General features: G+C 38.4%; 1 protein-coding gene across 3 annotated transcripts in view; it reads left to right on the plus strand.

Moving 5' to 3' along the window:
* Positions 1-252: 252 nt before the first annotated feature.
* The window catches only part of LOC137298950 (low-density lipoprotein receptor-related protein 1-like), a 158475-nt gene continuing 132264 nt past the window's right edge, over positions 253-26463 (plus strand). For all 3 annotated transcript variants that reach the window (XM_067831342.1, XM_067831343.1, XM_067831344.1), the window contains exon 1: positions 253-497. In XM_067831342.1, the coding sequence (XP_067687443.1) occupies positions 407-497 (91 nt within the window). In that variant the 5' untranslated portion in view covers positions 253-406. The remainder of the gene's footprint in view (positions 498-26463) is intronic.

The following is a 26463-nucleotide window of genomic DNA, read 5'->3' on the forward strand; positions in this document are numbered from 1 at the left end:
CGACTTGTGAGTCAGCGTTCTTGTTCTGTTTACTTCCTTACACTGTTCTGAATATAAACAAACAATATCACAAACTGTCAAGAAATATATGCCACACTGACGTTAAATGTTATAACAGCGTGTGTCCGGTTTTATGTAATAGTAAATCTATCCAAACCGTGTCCTTTGGAAGTTGTCATTGGGAAAGTAGTATCACGGAAGAAACTCGCTATTCCAGCCAGTGACGTCACTCCCCATAGCCCACCACATTCATTCGTCACTCGTTAGCTCGCGGTGCATGAGTTGAGAGCGGGAGTGTGACGGTGGCTGACTTATATACCAATGCATTTGTGAATGTTTCAGTGGACACAGGGGAGTCTGGCCACTGGTCAAGTGAATACAATCCATTTGGATATATCTAGCCGCTATGTGGCTACAGTCACGGCGTGTATTTTTGATTGTAGCGATTTTTCTGCACGTGTATCCTCCGTCGTTGACTTGGGAACTGCAAATTGCAGGTAAGTTTGTGCCGATCAGTTCCAAAAGAGTCAACAGTAGCGAGATAACTTAGTTTCTGAATATACTTAGTTTCGTTTTTAGTGTCAGGACATGTATTTTATCAACCGATCACAAATCGTATACCCGAGCCCTGTCATTTTAAACACTGTGTGTAGGTGGCCGAGAAAATTGTTGGACAGGTGCGTGAGCTAATTCATCCACCAGTGTAGATCTAGCTCATATTGTTCACATCTGCCCTAAATTCCTACAGATCGTGTGTGACAAATCTTCCAGGGGGACAGTAGTCTGTCTACGTGCTCTTGGTTGAAGGCAGTGTTAATTGAAAACCCCTGTCCAGGTTAAAGTTTATACACCTGTAAAACTTTCGTTGGTTTACCTGTGTCGGCTCGACGCGGCGACGATGTTTTGACGGTGCTCTAATGCTCGCGGCCACTGCGTGGTGACTGCTCAGCCGTGAAATAGCACCCTTTGCTGTTGTCCACAATTAACTAATTCCGATGGGCTTGAATTACGAAAACCAGGCCTAGGTTAACCGAATGTCACACCTTGAAAAAATAACGTTTTGTAGAATGTTTGAAAATGCTGACCGTGCCATCAAAAGTTACGTAAATTAGCCCAAATCGTGAATTTCTCATTTTTCACAAGACATGTGCTTTGCTATGTTTTCTATTTGTTTAGTGCAGTATATATAGTTGTATGAGGGCTATTCACATTTGGTCCGACAAGCTTCCACCAGCGACTGTCGAGCATTTTGTTGTAATAGCAAGATGAGAATGTGTCCATTTTAGACCTTGGTTAACTCAACCATGTCAACATAAAGGTTTGCAACAGTGTACGGCTTGCCATACAACGGTGCTATATATAATGCCTTAATGTTGAAGGATTGTAAGATGCTTAGGTGACAAAAACTGAAAACGGATGCACACTTATTAAGATATGTAAACCGCCCATGAAAGTGGTAGGTCTATTTAGTTTGCCATGTTATTAGGAGTGTCTCTGAAGTCTAATGATTGCTTGAAGTACTATGTGGAGTTTGTGTCTCAGATATGTAGAGTTATATAGGTATATATATATGTATTTTGAAAGGATAATGTTACACATATTGTATAAGAACTTACACCAGTTTCACCCATTTTTATTATTCCATTTCCATTATGAAAATATGTTTGAAAAATTTTGAAAAAGACAAAAAACATTTGTGTAATGTGCCTTCCATACATATTTGTATCTGAAAAAATAACTGTTTCAGCAGTTAAGGATAGACAGTTTGTCATCCTTATCAGGTGTTTGTTTTCACATTCTATATGACAAGGTGGGAAAACTCTTGCGTTAGCCACACTGACACACATTGGGGACAATACAGAAGTAGTCGGCACTCAGGTAGTACACTGTATCACCTCTAGACAACAGTAAGAGGGAAGATCATGTCTGTCTGGGTACAGTGTGGAGAAGGTCAAGGGGTTTCTATCAAACTAAGTCACGTAAAACACTGGGCCATACTGAACAGCTGACAAGGCTGGTCATGGGATCTACACTTCTGAGGCAATATGAAAACTACCTTCCTACTTGCATTTAACAATAGTGTATCAGGACTTGTACATACATATCGTGCTTGATCGATTGGCTGCATTGAACATGTGCTTGTGACTGGGCCAAACAAACTTCCACATATTTAGACTATACTTTCAAGTCAAATGTCTGCTCACAGACATTGTTGTGATCTCAGTACAGCGTGTATGTCCGTAAGAGCATTGAACAGTTAGATGTGTCCCGTACACAAGAAGCAGTTAGTTATTAGTGGATGCATTTGGTTTTCTCCTTGTATTGCTGGCCATGCCAGCTGTTGTATATCGGTCATATATTCACCTGCTGCTGTGGTTATATTCAATATGAACTTTGTACATCTTTAAACAACTCTGTTTCCTCCAATATATAAGTTCAATAATGTATTTCTTGTAGTGCTATATTGATATTGTCTATGTTGCGTCTGTGACTTTCCTCTGTTCAATTTCCTTATTCATCTTTTTATGCTCAGTTAATATATTGGATATCACTTATTTATACATACATTCATCAGATATTTATTGTGTTGAAAAATTACTTTTAGTGCTATAGATCATTATTTGTAAAATTTGCAAGTGTTGACATGATCAAGATAACAAGTTTTTGAAATTATCAACAAAAATGTTTTCTTTTTGTCCAGAGAAACGGATATATGTCATAGAAATATAATTCTTGGAGCAGGCTCTATTGCATATATGAGAATTCAGTGTAGGATTATCATGTTTCAAGGCACTGTGCTGTGAGAAAACAATATCTTTTAAGTCATTTTCATTGATCATATTTTGGAGGTAGTTTAGTAGTTCAGCAGTGTGGAATGTGGAAGTACTGTTATTTCTATTCCTGTTCAGGGCAGTGGGGCAGTCTAACAGTTACAGTGTGCACTCTTCATGCTGACAACCTGGGTTACATTCACCATATGGGTATGATGTGTGAAGCCCGCTTCTGGTGTTCCCCACCATGATATTGCTGGAATATTGCTAATAATGACATAAAACTCACTCATTCCATTCCTGTTCTGTTATTATTTAGTATATTGTTTGGTGAAAGGTATATGCTAACAGTACATGGACTGCATGTCACCTTGTGTCTGACACCTTGACCACTTGGAAGGTGGGGGGCGTTAAATCAGGGAAGGGTTCACCTGTCTGTGGGAACATCTTGTGGGCCTTTGATCTCCTCTAATGTGGAGCAGGGCTGATCCCAATAAATGTTACCTTAACTGTGAACAATCCCCAGATTCATGGTTGAGATGATTGCTGTCTTCCACCCAGGTGAGAGGTGATGTCAGGTTTAGTTTTCATTCAAATTATAACTGTCATTTGACAAAGTTAGAAAAGTTAACCCACACTGACATGTATGTGAAGTTTCTAGAAATAAAATGCAAGATTTTTAATATTCTACATAAATTATTGGTACATACACCCATAATCCCAATATTTAGTTTTTGAAAATTTTCTTTGAGAAGTACTAGCCAGTTGCTATGGCTGTTAGTGTTATTAGTTGCATGATGCAGCCATTGTATACATTTGTAACATGTTACAGTGATGTTGGACTCGGGTACTCTGATCTGTATAAATTAAGACACATTTGAGTAACCGTTAAGGATTTGTAATTGATCAGAAGGAACAAACCAGTTGTCACCAGTGATGGATGGCGATAGCTTAACATGCTCCCAACAGTAAAACCTACGGTAGCCAACCCAGTGTTAAACAAATTACCACCCACGGTTACCATTATCGGTTACCATAAGTCAGTAATAGCAGCACAGGAAGAAGTTAGTTGAGCAGTCAAACTGCCACATTGTATGATAGGTACAAACAGACTGTAAGATTGGGATATGTGGACACAACAGTTCTATTTATGGCTGCTGTAAAGTCGACATGTATCTTTTTTCAACAGTCTAGTTTGGTTATTATGTGTTATCAGGTTTGCCGGGTAGAGCTGGTCAACAGTTGGCAGTGTGTTGACACTGTGCCATAAATAGCTGGGAAATATCTCACTTATCAAACCTGGATCAAGCCTTCTTTCATTAGTTCAGTGTGTGATGCTTGATGTTTATCTCGGACAGGTTGTCGCAGCTTGTCTAGCAGTGTTTCAGCCCCTCCTTGACATGAAGTAAATAGTGTGACACTGGTCATAGTCATAGACTAGTTACAAATACTACTAAGTTGTTCATACTGGTACGTAAGTCGGGTACGTGTACTATTAAGTAGTTGATATAATTACGTAAGTCGGGTACGTGTACTATGAAGTAGTTGATATAATCACGTAAGTCGGGTACGTGTACTATGAAGTAGTTGATACAATCAGATAAGTCGGGTACGTGTACTATGAAGTAGTTGATGGAATCGCGTAAGTCGGGTATGTGTACTATGAAGTAGTTGATATAATCACGTAAGTCAGAGACTAGTTACAAGTAGTGCTAAATACTAGGTACGCTAATCATGGACTAGTCACAAGTACTATAAAGCTAGTCATAGACTAGCTACAAGTACTGCGAAACACTTGATATTAGTAAGCAGGGTTATGCATTACCCTGCAAAACTAAGGGTCCAGAAGAGGACTAGGTTCATCTGGAAAACAAGAAGCTCTTGTAAAGTAATGTATAATGTTGTATACTGTGCTTTCAGATGTAATAATTACATGTAGAACAGAAACTTCTATTTTTTGTCATGAAATTGGTAAAATGACTCTGTTTTGTTGGATGCAGTGCATACCTTTTGCATTCATTATACAAGTTGCACATTTCTGCATGAAGTAAAACCATGGTGGTAGATTAGTCAGTATCTAATTGTTATATCAGTTATTTCCCGAAATTTATTCAATAGTTAATGTGGACAAAGTATATACAGGGGCATTATAAACTGTATTATGTTATGCAAATAATAAAACTGATGTAAGAGTGTTATAAGAGTGTATTCCAACCTCAGGTACTGTCATAATTTCAGCTGTTTGTCTCCGGATGTCACCTGGTCCCCGGTAACTTGACCCAATGACTGAGTATTATCTTATCTCTGGGCAAAAACATGCTTAATAATTTATGGGACTTACGATGTATAGTCATTAAGGAAATGGACACCGAGATAAGGAGTTCAGAAATATGCTGATTACAGTACTTGAGAAAGTGAACCAATGTCAAATTTGATTATAAAATACTTCAGGATAAGGAAGACAGATAGCTGCTATTTAGAGAGCACCAAGCTCTTATGTATCACTCAGTGTTAGGTAAGGATGGATGTCATTTTGTTTATTCATACACCTCACATACTATGAGGATAAGTAGGTCTCTTACACAAAGTTAATATGATCACTATCAACATAGTTAATAACATAACTATCATACGTTAATAAGATTAGTATCAATGCTGAGTTGTCTACATTGTTGGGATTTTTGTCTTGTGGACATTCTACCATTACACTGAAGGATGCTTGATTGGTCAAAAAGAGGTTTCCTTTTCTTTTCACATATATCATCGTGTATGAATACATGGTTATCCTTTGAGCACTGTATACATATCGCCCTCAGTTAGACAGTTGGCCTCATACACATAGTCGGACTTCAGTGTTTCATAATACAGTAGGTCTATGTTCCAAACGCTTCATCTTTCTTTCTCTGCTGTTTTTGAACAGAGGTTTTGATGCACTATTGTATGGAAAATAATGACCCTGCTTGTGTTCGTTTGGCTGATCCTTCCAATATCCATCTACATTTTTATTACCCTCCCTGAAAAGACCACATTTAAAACCACCTCGTATTTTATAATAAAATGTCCATTTTGTGCAGGATCCTACTCAAATACTTGTATTATATTTTATGGCCATACCCAGGAGACCCTTCCCTGATCATGTCTGACTCCGCTACAAATCACTGACCCTTTAGCTCTTTCTTTGTCTTGAATTATGCAGTTCACATTGTTGATGATCATGGTGAATTCTCGCTTCCATTGTCAGCAAAGGTCGTGCCTTAGGAATGGGAATCTTTTAGAAAAAGGCCTGCAGTGGTTGACATTTATATCCCTCATACAGTGTTGTCTTAATGTTGGTTGTGGCCTTTTGTTTATCACATGCCCACGCATTTTAGATAATGCCAACTCCTCTGGACTTGTTGGGGCTTGAACCCCAAGCAAATAGCCACTTGTGCCTTCATCGATAAGGACCACTATTGGTAGTGCTTATTATGCAACTCTGTTGTTTGCTTGGCAGGTAGAGCGTGAGAAATTGCAGTATTGTATGGTCTGCTCAGTGTAATCCTTATGCGCCATCCCTGCTTATCTGCCAGTTAAGATATCTGTTACTTTGTACCCACGTTTTTCATACAGTTTAATAGTGGAGAGTTACATTGGTGCTGTGTTTCCTCAATGAAGCAATATTGTTGTTGGTTGAACATTAGATGGTTCCATTGGTGCTGCGTTTCCTCAATGAAGCAATATTGTTGTTGGTTGAACATTAGATGGTTCCATTGGTGCTGTGTTTCCTCAATGAAGCAATATTGTTGTTGGTTGAACATTAGATGGATCCATTGGTGCTGCGTTTCCTCAATAAAGCAATATTGTTGTTGGTTGAACATTAGATGGTTCCACTGGTGCTGCGTTTCTGCAGTGAAGTATTGTCCATTTGGATTAGAACTCTAAAAGGTTAAACTAGGTCTGTGTTTTCCGAGACTTGGTCAATACTTTATGGTGTTGAATATTGTATAGTTCATTGGAGATGTGTTTCATCAAATAGAGGCAGTGTTGCTGATTTAAGGGCTACATAGTTGCTGAGTTATCTGTGTTTATAAAGCCTCTCATCATTTGGATGGGTTTCTGTTCCATCATCCGAAACTACTTTAGGTTAGGGAAAGATGATCTGGACTCCACTGTTGATGGTGATATCTTTAGAAAATAAACATTTTGTTGATTGAAAACATTAAAACATTAACATATACGGTTGCATGGGGGCCTAGTATCTTGTCTGTATGCTGCATTGAGCAGACTCTACATGTTCAGCCAATCCAGTTCATGTTAGGCCACAAAGCATCTCTGCTACATAATTCTAGTTCAAAAGTACGAGCTAATAGAATCAGTGTGTTTTGAAAGAAAATTACCCATGTTTGAAATAGAGCCCACCTGCTTTAATTTTAGAACTGCTGTGAAGACATGTCTTTGAAGTGTGAAATGGGACAGAGGGACAAGTGCCATGGCATCCTTCCCTCTGGTTACAGCAGGTGTCCTCTGTTTAAAAAGGTACACCATAACAGTGATCACAAGCTTCTCCTAGTCTGTCTCGTTCTCTGGAGAAGACTGAAAAAGATGGAAGCTTGCTTAACGAGAGAAAAAATGGAATTGAGACTGGCTGCAAATAAGAGGGAATATTCAGTTCACAGAAGTTACAGCGAAAATCAATAGAAAATGTCAACATTTAAACATTTTGAATGTTCAGGGGATGTTGGGGAGGAAATTAGCCAGGCTTGAGAAAACAGTTCCCTGGGAAACTCATTGCATCTCTTTTCTCAAGTCTTGTTGTGCATTTGAAGAACTGTCCAAGGGAGATAACTTGAATAGTTTGATAACTTTGTTTTCTTTCTTTAGTCAAATTAAAGACCGATGCTGGCAATATTATATGCGATACAGATTTCTATTGAAGTCTATGTTGATAATGTGGCCAACCGTTTTCATTTGTCTTCAAGTTTTTATAAATCATGAATAATTTTTGGTTATTTCTAAGTGATTTCCTTTTTCAAAACTTTCTTTTCACTGTATTGGAAACTGTATGTCTTCAGTCCTGTTTGACAATGTGTGATGAACATGATCTGCACGGACGATGGTATGGTTTTTTGTATGGATTGTCTGGTGCAGACACAATTTATTCCTGGCTGCTGTCATCGTTGAAGAATATTTCTGACTGTACCCAGGTACATTTATGCTTGTATTGTGGACATGTCTACAGCAGTTGCCCCTCTGTCAACTGGGCTGATATCAGGCCTGCATGGCACATACTCAGGTTACATTTATGCTTGTAGTGTGGAAGGTCTATAGCAGGTGCCCTTTACATTTGACTATTGAAGGTAATTGAGGAGGAATCAGCTTGGGAACCAGTAGGACCACCTTTCCACACCATTACATGGCTGTGTAGCCTATTACTGGGCACATGCTGGCGGAAGCCCAACGTGAGATGATTGCCCTAGTCTGATGAGCTTCAGGAGGCCAGGTGTCGCCTCACCGATCTTGTCAGCACCCATTTATCCGTGTTCTCACTTTCCAACGCTAGTATATCTCCCTAATAACTACATATTGCAGTAATGCAGATGTTATACATTTTGCACACTTAATCAATAACACCTTTTTACTGCCATGTTTCAAGCAAAAAAAATATTAAATAATTAAATGCTTTAAAATTTGTATATGGAAAAGAATGATGATTTGTGCTAAATAAGGAAATATATGACCTGATGTGCTTCTGCACCATCACTTAACTGGAAATGAAATGTAAGTTGGTACACAAATGGGCATTCAGTGTACTCCCATGATGTGGTAGCTTGTCAATGTTATCTGGTTAATCAGTGACTCGTGCAAGCTTTTCAAGGTATTTCTTGCATGGTATTTAAGATCTGTTGGATACAACTCATTAACATATAAATTTAAAGATCATTACACCCTTAAAAAATGTTAACGAAACATTCCACTCATGGTAAGATTATTTTTGTTGAAGTCCTTCCCAGGGTATTCATCTAGTGGTGTTTCAGGTGGCATTTGGTAGCAGCAATCTAACTGTGAACAGTCAGTTATGATGCGGAAAATAATCATTTGCTGGGCTGTACTACTGGAATGCCAACATGTCAGTTCATTTATACAAGACAGAAATGTCCTGAGTTAGTAATTCAGTGATGAAACACTGAGGAATTAGCACAGTGTTCAAGAGAACTGATCTTGTAATGTGAAATACTACTTTCAGTACTACTTATTAGTTCCCTTAACTCATTCTGATGATACTTTCTAAATGTGATTTTTAGTCTCCATACATTGTTATGAAATTGGACTAGCAAACATGATATTTTAAACATAATGAAGATATATATTTAAGATTTTCATAGCTCTTTGTCGGAAGCACTTTTATTCTTTTCTCTCTGATTCTTTCACTGCTATAGGGCATTGATTTACGGGCCTGCTGTCATTAGAAAAAAAAAACATAGAGGAAAATTGGGTTAAACTATTTCCTGCAGTAAAATAACATGGATACAAATTCCTGTTACTGCAGTATTTACGCAGGTGTGTAGATAGCAGTTATTAATGATGCCTCTTTGTGTTCACAGTGTTTGACATTGGCATGCATGTTGCGTATATCAGTGGGCAAGTTTTGGGGGTCTAGTCATAACATAGAAGGGCAGTATGGTCTGCCATTTATTTGTTTTAGCTAACCCACTCAGTTCAGGATCGTAATATATGTCATCCTGTCCACCGTTGGCAAATGATATTGTGACATTTACCATAAATGCTGTTATGCCATTACATTGGTTTAGTAGCTTAAATATGTGAATTATCACATGCATTTACTGAAGCCCCCCAGGCTTGATTCAGGACAATGAGGGAAGTTTTCTTTCCACCTTTCACATTCCCATGTAAGTGAGGATTTTGGCGACAATATTTTTAGAAATGCGTGTCGAGTCAATACATACTTGAAACTGTCATATGCTATGGATGTTGATGGTGATGTATAATATTGGATGCACTGTATGGTGTGTTATTTTAAACTAAACTGTAAAACCTGAAAACATTCATTGGTTTCCAAATTAAGTTTTTTGACATGACAGTGGTACATCAGGTCAAAACTTAACAGTGGGTTGGATGTCACAAACTGTGGTCCACCAATGGAGACCCAGACCAGTCCCCCAAGTAGCAAGTTTCTGCAGTGACCTGGAATTGGAAGGCATTAGACATCAAAGGCATGTCTGTAATAAGCCAATCATGGTTCCTTTAGAAGGCCATTTTCAGCAGGGAGTCTGAGGACGGTGCTCCATGATGGGTTTGTGTTGCCATCAATGGAAGCCTCTGCACCCTGCATGGTCCGCCAATTAAAGTCACTGTTTGAGACTAGTAAAGCACTCTCAGTTGAAATATTGTAGTTTTATTTGTTGTGAAAAAAATCTGGTGAGGTAATTTGTCTGGGGCGCATGACCATTACGTAAGTCCGTGTTACAAGAATACTTGTCTTGTTCAGTTGTAATGAATTTGAGTGGTTATATGTAGTGGACCATATTTCTAAAACAAATTCCTATTTGCTTTTTCTCTTTTTTGGTAAGATATTAATGCAGATGGCATTGTATTTTGGCCTGCTGTAGATCATGAAATTGGTGTGTCATCAAATGATGTGCACGTGAGTGTGGATCCCCTATGTTGTAAAATTAATGTAAGTAGCTGTTACTTTGACCCATCTAAAGGCATCAGCAATGACACCCAGACTGGATATTAAAATTTTCATGTTACAGAATGGAGTGATTGTGTGACAAAGTATCACAAACTTTTCTTCAGATGCTTGACATGATCAAGACTTTATGAAATCAAAAGCAAAATGTTACAATTATTGAATGTTCAGATGTAATAGGTTGTGTCCAGTGTAAGATTAAATGGAGTTGAACCAAGGGTTGGAATATCCTATATCTTTATGTGTAAATGTGTAGTTACTGTACAAGATGGTTTGTCCTGGGGCAGCATTATTGTTCATGGTAAAGAGTGAGAGAGTTCAGTTTTACACTGCTTGTGGCAACATTCCAGCAGTATCACAGCAGGGGACACCAGAGCAATGTTCTTCACACATTGTACCCCTGTGGGGAATCAAACCTGGGTCTTCATCGTAACAAGTGAATGCTTTAACCACTAGGCTACCACACCACTCTGTAATTTTAAGATTATGTAACAGGTAACTGAGGACCGAGCTGCCATCATGTAAGGCTGGTGTGTGCCTTATTTTTCATCTACTTGTGGAAACACTACAGTTAAATGGTTCTGCTTGGTGAAAAGCTATGTCTAAATCTAACAGTGATTTCCATCATTTAAGCTTGGTTACTAATGATACTGTTGAGGCCATTGTGTAGCAAACTTGATATTATGCTACAGTGTACCCAGCATAAATCAGCCAGTTACACGAGTTAATTTAATGATTGCATTATTTTCATGATCAACAGAACATGCTATATGATATTCAATTATTCATATACTTGTGACGTATTTCATTTCCATATTTTGATTTATGTCATTAAGGTGGGTTATTGTGTGACGAGATAGTGTCTTGAGGTATATCGTCCTGACAAACACGGTATTTAGACAGTCTTTAAATTCATGCTGACTTCTCGAACAATTGCTAAATTGTGCTGAGGACAAGTAAAATCCAATGATGTAGTCTTTTCATTTGAATTTTGTAATTCTGAATCAGTGCTTAGTGCATCAGTTGTGCTACAAATTATAGCCGAATAAAACTGACAGTGGTAAACGTTTTGTCGTCTTATATAAGAACCAGATATGCTCGCTTGAGGACTGGTGAAATATGGTTTCTGATGATCCTAAATGGGAAATTTCTGTTTGTGTCATCTGCTTGGGGACATATGTTCTGAGTCATCTTATCTGAACAAAATGTAAACATGTGTTGGATGATACTGCACTCAAGTATGTGCAGGTTTCTGAAAAAAAGTAAACTGTTAGAAAAGCGTTCCACCTGAGAAGAAAAGGCCATCACTTGTTGTTGTGTTGTTGGTATTTGGGTATCTGTAAATCTATCTGTCAAGCAACCACTGTTCGTATTATTATCATCGTTGTATGGAGGATAATGACACATAACTCCTTGTGTGAAGGAGGTCGGAATATGCACTTGGTGAATTGTCATATTTTTGAGTCAACCATGATGTGCAAACCTTCCCCTCTTGTGTCCCACAGTGCTTAAATATTTCCCATACAAACTTGACAATGGTGAGAGGCAGGGGTCTGCTTAATAGATCTATGGAGGTAGACAATCTCTTGTGCCCCCTCACTCACTCAACCGAGAAGGTGAAGCGGGTGGGATGCTGAAAAGAAATCTTTCATAACATCCCCACACTGTCTGCTTCGCTTGAAATTTGATGAACAGAGCAAAATGGGGATTGTTGTAGCTGTTGAAACAGTCTCAGTTGTTATGGGATGATGCTGACCTTGTCATCCTCTAATATGACCTATATTTGATGTTTATGAACCGTCACTGTGAAATATTGTCAGGTGTGCGTGTATAAACTTCATTATATTACACTTACTGCTTGAATGTCTTTCATTAAGAAGGAATTTACATATGCAAAATGAATATTCATTTTCACAATTCTTGATCTCATACTTTATAGAATATCTTCCTTTATGCATTGGGAATAAATCCTTTAGATTAAAGTTTTAAACACGTATAACATGGATAAGAGCCGAAGGGGAATAATGTGATCTTTGTTCCGGTAATACCTATCAAGTTGTGTCATGCCTGTTATGGTGTCTCTGTTTTAGATAAGGGCAATAATGATGAAAGTCTCTGTACAAGAAACTTAAGTGAATTATGGAACCCGTTCTTCCGGCATACTCTGTAAAGGGTGAAAAGTCGTGCACTGAATACAAGTCTTCATTAACTGGGGTTAGTTCATTACACAGGAGATGACAGCAACTGGGGAATCTGTGGGGCCGGCTATGTTACTAAAGAAATGCGACAGGGTGCCACTCTCACCCCAGAATTACCGGGATTATGCAAATAACAAGGATTAAGCGTAGGCAGTGTTTACGTAAAATTTCACAAGATTGCTAGCCGTCATAGTGGGAGTTAATGATCACATGAAGAAGGTGTCTGCGTGATTCTTTTGTTAAGAAGTCTCCTTTTGACTGTCCAACACCCGTGGGGACTTAAATCCTAGTTGTGAAATATTCACGGACTTGTCCCCCTCGGCTGTCTTGACCAGTAGCTGGTTGGCCGAGCAAGGAACAGGTCAGGCGAGAAGAATGGTGGCCATATCCCATGGCTGCCACTGATGCTGGATTGAGATCTTGCTGGGTTAATTAAGTCTGAGATCCTTCTGCCACTAATTAAAATTGTCCTGAACGTGCTTTTTATGATTCCATTCCTTTCTAAGCAGTTTCTCTACAAATAGTATTTCTTCCTTGAGAAATGACTGACAGTGAAAGCAGATCCATTTTCATTAGTGTTCCTTAGTATGATTAATTCTAACACTTTTAAGGGTTATGTGGGAATTATCTGCAGAATATTGTAATCTGGGGTATTAGCAAATATTCCTAATGGCCTGTTTGGGATTAAGTGGAATGTAAATTGTCTTACAGGAGCTGTGCAGTTGTTTTATGGTCAGAAATATGTTTCGGTATTTTTTGTCACAATTGTAGTCATGACAGTGTGTGTCATCACTTGTGAGATCATCAGCATTATATTTGTTTTCATGAAAATGCATCTTGGACCTGTTTTCAGGCATATTTGAGATAGATAAACTCCGACATTGCAAGACAAATGAAAAAAATGCACTAAGATGTCTTGCTAGGCCACGTTACAAATTAGTGTTACCCTGCAAACATATTCCCTTGATATGTTTAGTCTGTGAAAAATGTCTTTCTAAATATGAAATTAACTGAACTATTTTTCTCAATTTTTTCAGAAGCTAGGACACTGTACAGTAATGTAGCATATTATGTGTCAACAACTGCATCTTTCTGGGTGCTCTTCTATGGGATTTATGGATTCTATTTTTCCAAAACACTGCATTACGTACATTTAACACAGCCTTCACAGTATTATGCCAATATTCATCTTGGCCTTATTCACATTGTCAAACATAGCATTATGCACAACACTGTGTTATGCCAATGTTCATCATGGCCTTATTCACATTGTCAAACATAGCATTATGCACAACACTGTGTTATGCCAATGTTCATCATGGCCTTATTCACATTGTCAAACATAGCATTATGCACAACACTGTGTTATGCCAATGTTCACAACTGCCATTACCTAAGATATCTCCTGATAAGATTTAGCCATGTGGGTACTGTGCCTGCTGTAATGTTTTTGGAGTGGGTGTCATGAATATTAAGTGGGTATTTCATTTTCTGTTACTGACTGTTTCCAAATACGTGATTTTATTCAGCAAAGAATATGTCATTGAGTGAGTTTACTAAGCACGTATGTACTTCCTCATGTCCTGTCCAATCAAAACCAACTTGAATATAATGGAAATGGTTTCATAAAATATCACTCATCCTATACAGACAGTACAACACTCATCCTCTACTAACAGTAGAACACTCATCCTATACTGACAGTACACCACTAGTCCTATACTAACAGTACACCACTAGTCCTATACTAACAGTACAACACTCATCCTATACTGACAGTACACCACTCATCCTGTACTAACAGTACAACACTCGTCCTATACTGACAGTACACCACTAGTCCTATACTAACAGTACACCACACATCCTATACTGACAGTACACCACTCATCCTATACTAACAGTACACCACACATCCTATACTGACAGTACACCACTCATCCTATACTGACAGTACAACACTAGTCCTACACTAGCAATTCAGCTTCAATTATCAATGTCTTTTTCATTATGCAAGTGACTTTTATAAGTTTATTCCTTGTGCATATGTTTTGAACCTTTTGTATGAATTTGGATGCAATTATTTTTTTTTTTTCAATGAGTAATTGGAAATTTTCTATATGTTTTACCAGTATATGAAGTGTCTCTGGGCCTCTGACCTAACAAGGCATTGTAATTTGTACATAGACAAAAAAAACCATGATGTCTTACAAATCATCATTAAGAGAATTACACACAACATAACATCTTGTATTGAGTGTCCAACAACACAAAACATATGCATCAATGAATCATGTTGTACACAGTGTTATTTACAACATGAGACATAAGCATCAATGAATCATGTTGTACACCATGTTACATACAGCTTGAGACATACACATCAATAAGTCATGTTGTACACTGTTATATACAACATGAGACATACACATCAATAAGTCATGTTGTACACCATGTTACAGCTTGAGACATACGCATCAATAAGTCATGTTGTACACTGTGTTATTTACAACATGAGACATAAGCATCAATGAATCATGTTGTACACCATGTTACATACAGCTTGAGACATACACATCAGTAAATCATGTTGTACACTGTTATATACAACATGAGACACGCATGAATAAATCATGTTCACAGTGTTGTACATGTATACAACATGAGACGTACACATCAGTAAGTCATGTTATACACAGTGTTATTTACAACATGAGACGTACACATCAATATATCATGTCGTACACCATGTTATATACAACATGAAATGTACGCATCAATAAATCATGTTGTACTTAACAAAGAAGCATGTGATATACAGACAAGTCTCATTAATCTGACATCGTGCATTGCACAACAAATTGTTTGATTAATGAGGATGTTAGACTAAGTAAATAAATTATGTTTATTTAATTTGTTAACAACAAAAGCTTTCACAAAACTGATCGTCGGATATACAGAGGTTGGATTAATGAGACTTGACTGTATTTCCATAGAACATGAACTTGTAGACAAGGTCATGCAGAACATTATATGATGACCATTGGTGGTTGATACAGATTCCCAGAGTTATCTGTCGGTCCATCAGGAAGTGCTCTGCACCCAGGTAACCACTTCCATCATCTTGCTGAAGGACGAGATGGCACAATGAATATAGTGTTTGCCTTCACACTGTAATCTTTAAATTTAATTTAAAACTTTTGTTTCTGTTGCTATTTACATGATGCATCTTGGTGTCAATATTTCAGAAAACAAGGTAAACATTTTCTGACCTTATGCTTTTGGTTTCCTAATTTTAGTATCGTATGGAAAATCGGTTATTGCTCTGTTTCAAATCCTGTGACATTGTGGCAATGATTAGAGGAACTCTGATGACTTCTGTAATTGCTCATTGTTGAAGGAAACTCACTCACTCACTTGCTCACTGAGAAAGTCGTGCATCACCAGTACAGAGCAGGGTACACCTCTTTGACTGGCAGTACTAATAAAGGAACGCCATTAAACATGGAACCCAGTGCTAATTAGGAAGCCTTAACTTGAATAATTTTTCCATTAATTCAATTCTATTCATGCGCTGCCTGAACTGACAGGACTGATTTTTCCATTTATGGATGGATGGATGGAGAGATAGCACCATTGTTTTGTGAGACTGGCTGAGCTCATGAGGGAGACACTAGCTGGGTGACACAGCTGGGATCAGGGTGATGGATGAACAGGGTCACTGGCAGGTGCCCCTCAAAACTGATCCAGCTTCACACTAATTTGCAATTCTTTAAACTACTTCTTTCACTTGACTAATCCTAGTAATGATAAAATATTGGTATTTGTGGCTGTGTTTTAAATCTCTGAAGTGATTGATGCCGTACGGGTTACGATTTTACTTGATTCTGTTAACCGAAGTAGTTATCCAAGTGGGAAAAAATCTCAGAAAGGATGGAATTATATAAAACCTTAGGATTGACAGATTTCTGAGAAACCTATTCTAGATGTTCTTTATGCTCTCTCTGGCTAAGTGCCTCTCTTTTGATAATATAAATTTCTAATAACAACATTTTTTTCAAAAGGATCAATTTCCCTTGAAGTTTAGTGGTCAAAGAAATTCTCTTTGAAAAGGTTGAAAATAGCTGATCCTTTATTGCTGGTGTTTTTGAAAAAGTATGCTAATTTCCCAGATTGAAATGGCATGCTACCAAACTACAATCGTTTGTCGTGCAGGACCATGTAATGTGATTACAAAGTTGATTCCAGTAAATCAGTGCTTGGTAACAGCCTTCATAGGCTGCCTCCTAATTAGTATAAACAATTAGCAACTGGATTCCTGCAGGGCGTGAAACAATCTTGATACTACGCCTGTAATTTACATTGGCCAGTTTTGTTATCTGTGTCATAGAAACTTGATATTGCTCATTTGACATTGTCTCCCATGTTATTGTAGCCCACTAGGAGGGTCGTCCTTTCCTCCTAGATAGCCCTAATCTCTTTGTATGACACTCTAGTACCTCACTGCTGCCTCAGACCATGATATGAGGTGATTATTTTATTAACTGTGAGATTCATATCGATTTATGAGGTGAAAAGGGCAGGCTCTTTGGTACATTACATTTTCTTGTCATAACTGATGTGGGGGATATTTGACAACAGTGAGAATAATAACAGGTTGGCGGTTTTAACTGCGAGATGGGTAGGTTAGGATGTGTTTAGTAATTAGGTTCTTAATTAAACTAATATGATAGAGATATCTATGGTATGTGTCCCCATGTTGCCGGTGTTCCCTGGGCTGGTAATGGCCAATAATGTACTATTCAATTAGGCTTGTAAAATTCAACCGATTGTTCCTAAATATTGAATATAATTGTAAATGCTGCCAATCTGGTGGACCAGGAGATTTAACTCAGTCTGGCATGAATGAGTGAATTTAGTTTTACACCACTTTTAGCAATATTTCAACAATGTCACAGCAGGGGACACCAGAAATGGGCTTCACACATTGTACCCACATAGGGAATAGAACCTGGGTCTTCGGCTTGATGAGCAAACACTTTTAGCAGTAGACTATCCCACTGCCCCATCTCTGTCTGGAGACACTGAAGATGCATTCATGTACAGATTTGATAATATTTTTGTATTCACTTGTTTAGATGTGCGTGATACGGTCTAAGGTTTGTTTCGTTAATATCTGCTGTTGTTGAACATGGAAGCAGGTTGAGCTGAGGCAGTGATGAGCCAATATTTGTTGGCTTTTAAGGGGATTGGAGTGTGTCACAGGTACATCAACAGGAATTTGTCTATGAGGCCATCTTTGGTGCATTTGGCCTCAGGCCATCCTATTTCCTGATCAGGCGTGAATGAGTGACTGAGTATCATTTTACGCTGCTTTTAGCAGTATTTTTAGTGGGGGACACCTGAAATGGGTGTCGACGTTGTACCCATGAGGGGATTTGAATTTGGGTTTTCCGAGTGGCAGGCGATTGCTGTAACCGCTATGTTGCCTTGCCCTCTCCCTGATCAGGAAGGGATATAGAGCACATTGTCAGATGTTCATTCACAAGACTGATGATATATGATGCGAGGCATAATGTGACATGCAGTTTCTCTCTCATAGTGTGAGGTGTCACGTGATATCAAGTTTCACTGTTGTGAAGTGTCACATGATATCAGGTTTCATTGTTGTGAGGTGTCACGTGATATCAAGTTTCACTTAAATGTTCCTGAAAATGTGTACCGCAGTGAGGACATGGTAAATACAATCAGTCAAGATATATTATATATGGATGTATTTAGGCAGTATATCTGATATATGATGACACATGAGGTGCGAGGTCATGACAGTCTCTGGACTTGGGTTAGAATAGTTACACGCTGTAGCTGCTTGTGAGCTGTTGGTTCATAGCTGGTCATCTACACCGATGTCGTAATGGTGTCCACTAATGTTTAGGAACGCAGACTCGATCTCATCACCATATGGCTGAAGTAATGACGATGAGACAGACATAAAGCCCAACTCAACTGTGCACTGGTGTGTGTAGTCCGGACTTCAAACTGACTACTGAATACCTTTGTAAGATGCAGGAAACAATCAACCATGTACATTATCAACACAACAAATAAGAATCTCTGCACTGTAATGGGATCTTGGTGTGTTTGACATTTTGAATGGTATAAAACATAACAATCAATCAGTGAAAAAGGTATGATCTTTTGACCTGTACAGCATGAGCTGGCCACCATGTAGTAAGTGTGTAGTATTTTTAAATATGTGGAAACATTGTAACTACCCCATTCAAGTTGAAAAACTTATTCATTGTGGATCTTTTGGAGTAGTCTTTTCAAATCCCGACCATGACCCTTGCCCTCTAGAGATAGACCTTGTTTATTGAGGCCAACCCTATGCTGAACCACTCTGTTGACAGATGCACTTGCCCCATGCATGGCTAATGTGAGAGGGACCCAGTATATCACAGTCATCTGTCTCATACAGTAGTGAGTAGTCCACTGTATCAACAACCCTCAGTCTGCCTGACCTTGGCTTTCCATTGGAAGCACTGCCCAAAACATGTATTTCTTGTGAGGACCATTTAGGTAGATAGGTTTATCTGAGCCAATAAACATCAAATCTATTACCCAACCATGGCTTCATGAGATATACTGATATCAGTGTTCATGAGCTATACTGATATCAGTTTTATACAATCTTGCCATGTCTAAGATTAGCTTGATTTATTTTCATCCTTACCATCCAATGATAGACAGACATGTGAACATGGCTGGATAGGCTGCCTTAGAGGCCTACCTCTGTTTCAGCACACATGGGTAGAAAGAAGGGCTGGGATGCTTAACCGGGATACCCAGGATGGGTGGGTAATGAGTTAAACCAGGGTAGCCATCTGAATACATGGACTTATTATGAACATATGACTTGTACACTATACCATCAATTCTTTCATGATTATCATGTTATTGTTTCATGACTAATAGGTTGTATAGTCTGTGAAGATTTGGACATGATTTATGGTCACTTCTTTTGACTATAAAAACATTGTTAAGACATTGAAAAACTCGAAATTTTTCCCTCCTGAGTTGAAGAATACATTGCCACTTCTTGCATATTTGGTGTCAGGAATTAGCATAACGGGTATCCAGGTAGGGTTACCTGTTAACAGGGCGAGCTATCTGGGTAGAAAATATGGTCCCAGCCCAAGTAGATAGGTTCTTGTTGATTTTCTGCTCTTTTTCGCTCGCTCGCTCACTCACAGTCTCCCTCTGCTCTCTTTTTCTCTTTCTTTCTCTCTCTCTCTCTCTGAGTTTACTGCATATATAGTTTGTTAGCAGTATGTCAAGTTTCAAGAATGTTAGATTATATATATTGATGATGAAATAGGACTTGGCAAATGTTTTTCCCCATTTAAGTTGGAATAACATGTCAGCTGATACTGGAAACCTAAATATCAGTGATTAGTGTCTCACAACCAGTCTGATGTGCCCTCTAATCCCAGAACCTGTACACCACAACCTTAAACTGGAGCCATTTCCATTTAGAATAGTCCGTAGTTTGCCTTCCCAGACCCTGACATTAAGAAATCTGATGAATACATCAGAACTTCCACATTACCCGACAGTCAGATATGTGGCACAACAATACAATAGGCAGTAATTATTAGACTGTTGTCATCTACATAACTCCATCGTTATGACTCTATATCTTCCAACCATTGCATAACACTGTTCTCTGTCAGAATCATTTCTTAAGCATGTATAAATATATCTGTATGGATGGTGCATTAGAATAAGTATTTTTCATATTCTCATATCATGAGTGGAGTTCTTTTCTGATTAGATATGCATTACTGAGACATTACTGTTTAGATTTGTTGTAGAAATTGTCTTTTTGAATTTTGGAGATCAAGATGCAATCATAATTCAGAATTCAAAGAGTACTCTTTCATGTTTTCTATCATCGATACAAACACCTACATTGTGAAATTAAATACTTGTTTTGTAATAGATGTTGTGAGGAGACTAATGGTTAAAATACTGGCGCCACATGCTCCTGTGCTAATTTCAGTCCTTCATCCCTTCGAAAAGAAAAAAAGCCCTTTTAGTGGTGTACTGTTACAGTAGAAGATTCATTGCCAGTCACTCACCCTTTCAACCACCCACTGACCCAAAACCCACTCACTAACTCATTGCCATTGCAGTCTTGGTTTGTTGTGTAGTTGCTAACTAATTGTGGAGAAAAGATCATGGGCGGAGTTTAATATCTTCACTTTCAAGTACAGGCATGTGAGTGGGTGTGGTTTGGTTCTGCTTTTAGCAATCTTCCAGCAATATAATGGCAGGGGATACCAGAAATTGACTTCATGCATTGTACCCTGTGGGAAATCAAAACCCAGGTCTTCGGTGTGGCTAGCAAACACTTTAACCACAAGACTAGCCCACCGCCCCCAAATACAACTGAAGCAAGAGAATTCTTGCAATTCATTGCTGGTTCTCCTGCTATTGTTAGTAAATTTTCTTTCTTTATTTCGATTTTGCACAATCAGTCAGTTATGATGCTGTATCTTTTTATTATTTAGACATAAATGTTTCAACATTTTGTTTAATTTCAACCCAGTAACCACATCATTCTTTTGTGTGTCTTGATATGCTTGGACGGAAATTGCACATTTATTACATGGTGTTTTTATTGTTCATCTCGCAACACTCCCCATTTTGTTTGACCCTGGTCAGGTGTCTTCTGAGTCCTATTGTCTCTGGCGCCTGTATCTGTTGTAATTAGAGATACTTGTTGTCTTTCACAGACACAATACCATTTGGGAGGGATAAACGTTCGGGGGAGGCTTGTGGTGATAAACTGACTCATCACCAATATGGGAGGGAGAGTCACATGGGCTAAATGAAATTTAAAGGTGTGATAGTGTACAATTCTGTTCACAATTATCTGTCTGCAGATGACATTGCCAATGAAATATGAATATACAAGGAGAGAAAGGGCACACTTCCTTTTATGACCAATGGCTGTAGCTTTATGGCAGAGTTCACCGAGTGCAGTCAGTTGGAAGTTTTCAGTTGCTGCTGTGTAGTGTTCCATGACTGGAGTTTGGTTGAACAAGATTGATGGCTGAAATTAAGGCTCAAATGGATGACATTGTTCATCACTGGATGGAAGATATCGTCAGAAAAGTTGTTTTATTCTGATCATGGCTGACTGTAGAAGATGTGGAGGATGAAATCCTATAGTTCAGCATTAGTCTTGATTGTTCCATATAATATCTGATGCCGAAACATTCGCTTATGGAGATATTTCGGGGTTGTGTTATGTTTTCAAGTTGTCGTCATTTTTGAGATTTTTAAAAAATACAAGCACACATTTTCTGTCGTGAGTTGCTCGTTGGAATAATGTTTTACTTTATGATAAATTTGATACCTTATATGCAATGCATCTTTGAAAATTCGCTTTCATAAACTATATTTATGGTGTTTTCAAATTGTCATGCTCTTTAACTACTTTGTTGGTGTTTTGCAAACACATTCTCGTCTACTCCACTGAGTGTAAAAGTCTGTCTTTGGTTGGTTATGTTTGATGTATCACATGCATGTGCAGTCAGTGGTCTGTTCCGACAATTAAGAAATGTGACTGAAGTAGGTCGCAAACAGTTCCTTTAAAGATTTGATGTAAAGTATGAGGTTCCCTCCAGGAATGGCAATTCTTGCTTAAAAATAGTCTGAATAACCTCCTTGCTGTGCGATCAATATTTTGGGCGCAAATCCCACACTTCATTTTGAAAAGGCCAGCAGCTGGTGTCACCATAGTAAATAAATTTCCAATGCAATCTGTATAAATCACCAATAGTACCCTGAGATGCTCCATCAGTGGCAGACTTATACTCAGTGGCGTGTTTCCTCAACTTGTGGTTAAATTCGACTTCATTGTCGCTGAATATGTGTATTCCTGAAAGCCTTGAGGGTACACAAACCGATTTTTATGCCATATAATCGCCTCTAATGAATTCTGACAGTGGTTTTGTTGTTCTGAAAACAGCATATCCATGAAGGCCATTGTTTGTTGTCTGCATAAGAGGCTTTGGAATACCTCATATATTCCTAACTAGGTCCAGTTTATGTTCGTAAGAATAGTTATAAAATGTTGTTTTCGGAACTGATGGTAACATATGTTTAATATGTTTGTTTGGCAGTTTTTAGTCTGAAATTGAGTAGTTTGAGCATTTTGTGTAGGATGAGATTGTTGAGTATGAGTGGTGATGGTTCCATTTGATAGTGCATGCTGATTCATCAGCTTCCAAAGATGATTATATTCTGTCTTGAAGCTGTGGTTGCCTTTTACTTAAAGTATGTTGCCTTTAGGATGGCTGTTCATGAAGAGTCAGTTGACAGTATAGCGGCATTTGGAAAGTATTTCATTGTTATCACAATGACAGTAGGTAGCTGTCAGGAAAGTATTATGTAGAGAGTAAAGTGGCAGTATTTTGTTGTAAGGAAGGTAGTTCAAAGGGACTGAAGTGACAGTATGTAGTCGTTAGGAAGGTTCTTGCTGAGAAAGTATTTCACGACTTGTGTGGATGTCTTGAATTGCTCAGCTGCACATCAGGGGCCCCTCTATTGCATCGTCTTCAATCTATATTTCTATGTCAAGATGCTTCAGTCGGCTAGTTATTTGGGAGACCTGTCTGAGTCTATGCGTCTGAAGATAGCGTATCAGTTATATGCAGTTTGGCAAGGATGATTAAATTTAGCAGTAGATGAGAAAAAGGAATTTCATGATCTATTTTCGGTGCTTGTGTAGGCTGTGGTATGCCGGGTCGTGTATTTAGGACTTCAGTATTACTGGTTATGGAACCTGGCATAGCATGGGACAATTACATGGCTATTTTATACTCTGAAGATAAGAGAGTGCTGTATACGTTTTGGCCTCTATTTGTTTTTTAGGTTCCTTTACAGTTTGCTGGAAGTTTACTCCAGAATTATTTCATGTGACGAATTATGTTGTGGCAAAGTGAGATTGATCATGGACTGTTTGAAGAGTATATTCATCCATATGTTAATGGTTTTGTGTTGTTAATCTGAGCAGCAGTGCTCAGCTGAAAAACTAATGACAGTGCATTAGTCATTCCAGCAATCTCGATGATTCCTTGTGAATGAGCAGGACAGTTGGTTTTATCAAGACATCATTGAAATTGGGACGTTGTGTTTCAGTTACTGGGTAACTGGTTCTAAATTTAGCAAATGTGGAATATCATGAGGCATCTGTCAACAGAGCTCCAGGAGAGCCCTGTAGTTACAGTTTTCCTGGCAACATCGACCCAGGTTTGATTCCCTGTTTGGGTATGAGGCCTGGTAACCTCTGATTGCTAAAGTAGCATCTTTATTATTTGTAATTGTAATTGTGTAAACTTGTTGATTAAAGAAGATAAATAGTTTGGGAATGGGAGAGTAACCCTTCAAACCCATCACAATCCAAATTCATTATTATTTATCATTATTTTTGTATAATTTTGGTTTTATATTAGGACTTGTTTTTACCAGGATCCATTGGTTTGCTGAAGGGTATTAGCCAGGTTGTTAATGATAATAATACCAAAATGGTAACTCCCTCATTCACTCGCTCACTTACTCATACTGAGGCTGGAAACAAGTCAAAATCAAGTATGGAATTGGAAAATCATCTGTGTGAAAATGTCTTTCTTCTTTGAATCATTGTCAGTAGTTGTTGGAAAATATCACGCTTTCTGATTATGTGTTTTTTCATATTCCAGAACTATGGGTCTGTTGGATATTGCCCAAGGTTAATTGATGACTATTGTACACTTGAGACACGTCAGCTGCCTGATGGTTTATTCCAAACCAATGTGACTCAGTGTGACACAGGTCACTGTTTGCCATATTGACCTCCTTACCGCGAAAATACTTCATGATAATACTGGCACACAGCTCATCAGAAGTGACATCTCATTTCAGAGTTATTAGGATAAAGCTCTGACAAATGAATAAAGTGCTGTCAGTCCAACCTGTAAATTTATTTGCAAAGATCTTAAGACGGATCTAAACACAATCTAGAGATGGTGCCATTAAGCTATGATTTGGAAGTTTATGTGTCAGTGTGTCTTGTATTCACAGACTGCAAGTATCTCTTTGCAGAAATGACATGCATTAATAACAGGTTTTGTGATCCATTAGCACAATAATAACAGTATGCTACAATTTCTTGCTGGAATTTGTTTTTAGGATTACTGTGATGAATAAGGCATTGACGTGAGATTTGGTGATATTTCAGTGACATTTTCGCATTGAATGGTTTGATATTTACTGGCAGGCTAATGGTATAATGGTTGATAGGTTTTCAGCGCATTCTGTCGGAGTACAATAGGCTTACATGTCCAAGTGGCATGTTAGGTCAACTTCACTGCCCCACAGAAGTAATTCCCCCAGCTGTCTTAAATCGAAGCCACAACACATTCTATAATCCAGTAATCCTTCCCCTTCATGCTGACCCTTCAGTCATGTGACTGGTGGTCATTGTTTGACCTCTGGCACAGGTCAACTGACAGGCTCCAGGTGTCAGTCAGCCCTGTTTCATAAGACAGATCCATTACAGGTGGGGCTCTGTATATCTTTAGTCCAGTGGAGGTTGGTGAGGCTCTAGATCAGTTGCCTGGTTTGATCCTTCACATTTATCCTTTGTGATGGTTTCTCGTCAAGGGCCGATATTGGGCTTGCAACCAATACGTGTAAAATTCCTGAATGAGAACTAAACATGTTCAGATTATGATAATGGGTAATAATTAATATGAATGAGGTTTTACTGTGTTTCTGTGGAGATCTACTCAATATGTCTTCCTGGATGAAATATTTGTTAGGGTGTGATGCTTTTCTAAAGAAAACAGCTTACAGAAAAGGTCTTTTGTTAAACTGTCCACATTAAACGTGATAAAAGAAATCCTCTGATTCTCTTCAATATAGTCCTTGAACTGGAGTAACCCGAACTGGTCTGGTCACAGACTTCCATCTTCTTCATTGGTTAGTTCTTCCAGGGTATGTATGGATGTACAGGAGAAAACATGCCTCCGAGGTTTTGTAGACAGTGTAAAACTGGAGGGGAAGGGATTTCCTGACCCCAATGAAGGCTGTCACGAAATTTGAAGACATTGGGTACAACAATGTGTCATAGTAGTGTCATAGTAACATTAACTTTGAAAATAAGGTCAAGGTCATGCAAACTGACTGGTGAGTGCATAATCCCCCAGCGTAGGATGTCACCAAATTTGAAGACATTGGATACTACAGTTCTTGGGATAAATCGTTAACAAATCGGGATGTACGTACGCATGGATGGGCGACAGACAGATGCTACTGAACAGATCCCAATTCCGCGTTGCGGCGGTTGACAAAAAGTAAAACCTGGGAGGAGGTCTCATTGGCAAAAAGTAAAACCTGGGAAGAGGTCTTACTAACGAAAAGCAAAACTTCAAATGTGGTTATTTTGAGAAAACAAGAGATGACCTGATATGTAGTGAGAAGCACACTTCAGTTTCACATAGACTACAGCAGCTCCAGGGTGTATGCGGCAGACCAAGTATATTCCATGTGAGACAACCTGACCAATGCTTTTAGGTGATGATTTTCCAAATGCATACAGGGTAAAAGGAAAAGAAGAATTCTCTGAGTGAGTGAAGGGCCTTTTCATTTGAGACATTTTCAGCCAGTGCTTTTCAAAACTTATTACTTTTGTCAGGCTGCAACACATCATTTCTCTAGAGAATGATTTTCTGATGAAAGGAAAGGATTATTC

The sequence above is a fragment of the Haliotis asinina genome, chromosome 10 (assembly GCF_037392515.1).
Source record: "Haliotis asinina isolate JCU_RB_2024 chromosome 10, JCU_Hal_asi_v2, whole genome shotgun sequence".
NCBI lineage: Eukaryota > Metazoa > Mollusca > Gastropoda > Lepetellida > Haliotidae > Haliotis > Haliotis asinina.